Source organism: Eimeria mitis, genomic scaffold, assembly GCF_000499745.2.
Source record: "Eimeria mitis Houghton genomic scaffold, Emh_scaff3203, whole genome shotgun sequence".
NCBI lineage: Eukaryota > Apicomplexa > Conoidasida > Eucoccidiorida > Eimeriidae > Eimeria > Eimeria mitis.
In genome coordinates, this window is record NW_013571543.1 from 1 (window position 1) to 2,148 (window position 2,148).

Below are 2,148 nucleotides of genomic sequence, written 5' to 3' on the forward strand. Positions count from 1 at the left end.
ATATGAACTCCAATGTGTTTTGGTTATTAATGGTGTTTAATAGTGGATTCGGCGAGAATCATGTGTCTAGATAGCTAGATGCAGAGCGCTAGTCTTGTCAGAATAGCTTAGGGTTCATACGTAGTAACAGCGTAGGCCAGCTGTTCACTACACCTGTCCCCAAGGTGGCCGTATGCCCGGTTGCTGTCGGCCAGCGTTGTATAGCTCGCGCTTGAGTGACCATGACGGTTCCGGCGTACGGAACCTCTCAATAACGTATTATACGGATGCTATAACTTGGACATTACGCATCTATTCACTTGTAGGCCCCGCGCACTACGGTTCCCGCCGTGAGCGGCAAGCCCACGAGATGCAGCACTCGATACGTGTTTCGAGTTGAAGAACAAGTTCCGTCAAATTACTTCTTGTTTGTAATCGCCATCAGCAGTTGTTTTTTCTGTCATTAGTTTATGAGAAAGAATTTCGTGAGGCCCACACAAGCTGCATCGCCAGCTTGCAGGTTACCTCTTTCGCTGCCCCCTTCCTTCCTTATCATTCTCTGCGCACTTTTGCGGAGCTATTCGCCCGTAAATAGCATTATCTTTGCATGACCTGCTTTGAAACAAATCAGTTGCCGTCGAAATGTGCTCGGGGAGTTCAGGAAATCGAGCTTCTTCAAGCCGATCACCCTAGGAGGGATATACCTACGCGCTCGCCGGTTAGCTGCGTTGGATGCTCCTCCGGGTGACTGGCCTCATTGTGACAATGAAAATCAAGAAGCACTCATTCAAATGGCCTGACTTGCGCAGGTGTTTCCGGTGTTTGTGGCTGTTTGTGGCACTCTGGACTGTGGAGCAGCAGAATGTGTACTCATCAAGGGCATCAGGTAAAAGGGCCGCCGAGGAGGATTCAGAATTGGAAACCACCAGAGGAGTACCGGACGACACGATGGCTAGGTTGCATGCGGAACTGGCTGCCCAGCAGGAAGTAACGGATCCCCAGCTGGCGAGTTTACACCTTACAGAGAATCGATGCCACGTAATTGCATTCACTGTGCTTTTCTTAATCTTAATAAGGGCAGTTGTACTTCTCAGGGAGAGAGAGCGCAAAAAGAAGGCGGAAGAAGAAGTTAAACCTCCCCGAGAGGAACTCCAACCGGAAGGGGAAGAAGGAAAAGAAGAAGCAGGAGAAGAAGAGGAAGAAATGCCCGTTCTAGAAGACGAAACTTCACCGGGAGCGGCAGTTTTGTCACCAGAGGAACCGGCGGGAGAAACAGCTCTGCCCCAAACGCCTATGCCACAAATTCCCGTGCCGATGCCGCGGCGTAAACCAAAGGCGGACGTTCCGGAGGAGAAACAACCAGAGGAGCGTGGTGGCGATGGAGTACCAGATGAAGGATTCGTGCCGAGACCGACAACTCGTACGAGGAAGACCGGAAAGGAGTTTGTCCGGAAGGCGGGGCTTCCTCCCGCGGCCCCTCCCCAGGTGCAACCAGGTATTGAAGAGGAAGAGGAAGCGGCAGCAGAAGAACACGCCCAACAAGCGACTCAGCCACCTCCTGTAGAGCCTACTACACCACAACCTACCTTGCCACAGCTTCCAGAGCAGCCAGATCCAGGTCCAGCGCCAGGTGTGCCCGAAGTTGAGTACATGGAGCCTTCTGTCCCTCCAGCCGTTGTCACTTTGCCGCCCCACGAATACCAAGGACGCACACCTGTTGCGTATATCCACGAAGATAAGGAGCTGCAAGAATTAAGGGCTCGGCGGAACGTCATCAGCAATCTGGTGAATGTTGCGACCATGCTGGTAAATGAATTGCCGGGAATTGAGGCACGGTCAATTCTCGATGTATTAAATGAAAACGTGGACACAGCTGAAGAGGCGGAAAGGCAGTACAATGTTGCAAAGGGCTGCATGGATCCAAACCTTCCACTCATTCGGAGTGAGACCGTCAGCAAAATGGAAGCATCCATTGGAGGAGCCCGCGATGCTCTAGTGGAGTTGGTAAGTCTTGCAAAATCCCACGGTCAGCAAGTGTATGAGTACTGTTCAGAGAAGATTTTTTTTTCAGACGCCGAGGGTTTGCAGAGAGCTCTGGGGAATATGATGGATTCGAATGCATTCAAAATATCTCTCTTGACGCTGGCTAGGGTGGCAAGTGCTTCTATA

The 2,148-nt window shown here is 51.4% G+C and overlaps 1 protein-coding gene across 1 annotated transcript in view; it reads left to right on the forward strand.

The window, feature by feature from the left end:
- Positions 1 to 744: 744 nt before the first annotated feature.
- Positions 745 to 2,148, forward strand: part of EMH_0063320 (uncharacterized protein) — a gene marked incomplete at both ends in the record, with an annotated part of 2,921 nt that continues 1,517 nt past the window's right edge. The window contains 2 exons of the mRNA XM_013498131.1: positions 745 to 1,983; positions 2,130 to 2,146. Coding sequence (XP_013353585.1) covers positions 745 to 1,983; positions 2,130 to 2,146 — 1,256 coding nt within the window. The remainder of the gene's footprint in view (positions 1,984 to 2,129; positions 2,147 to 2,148) is intronic.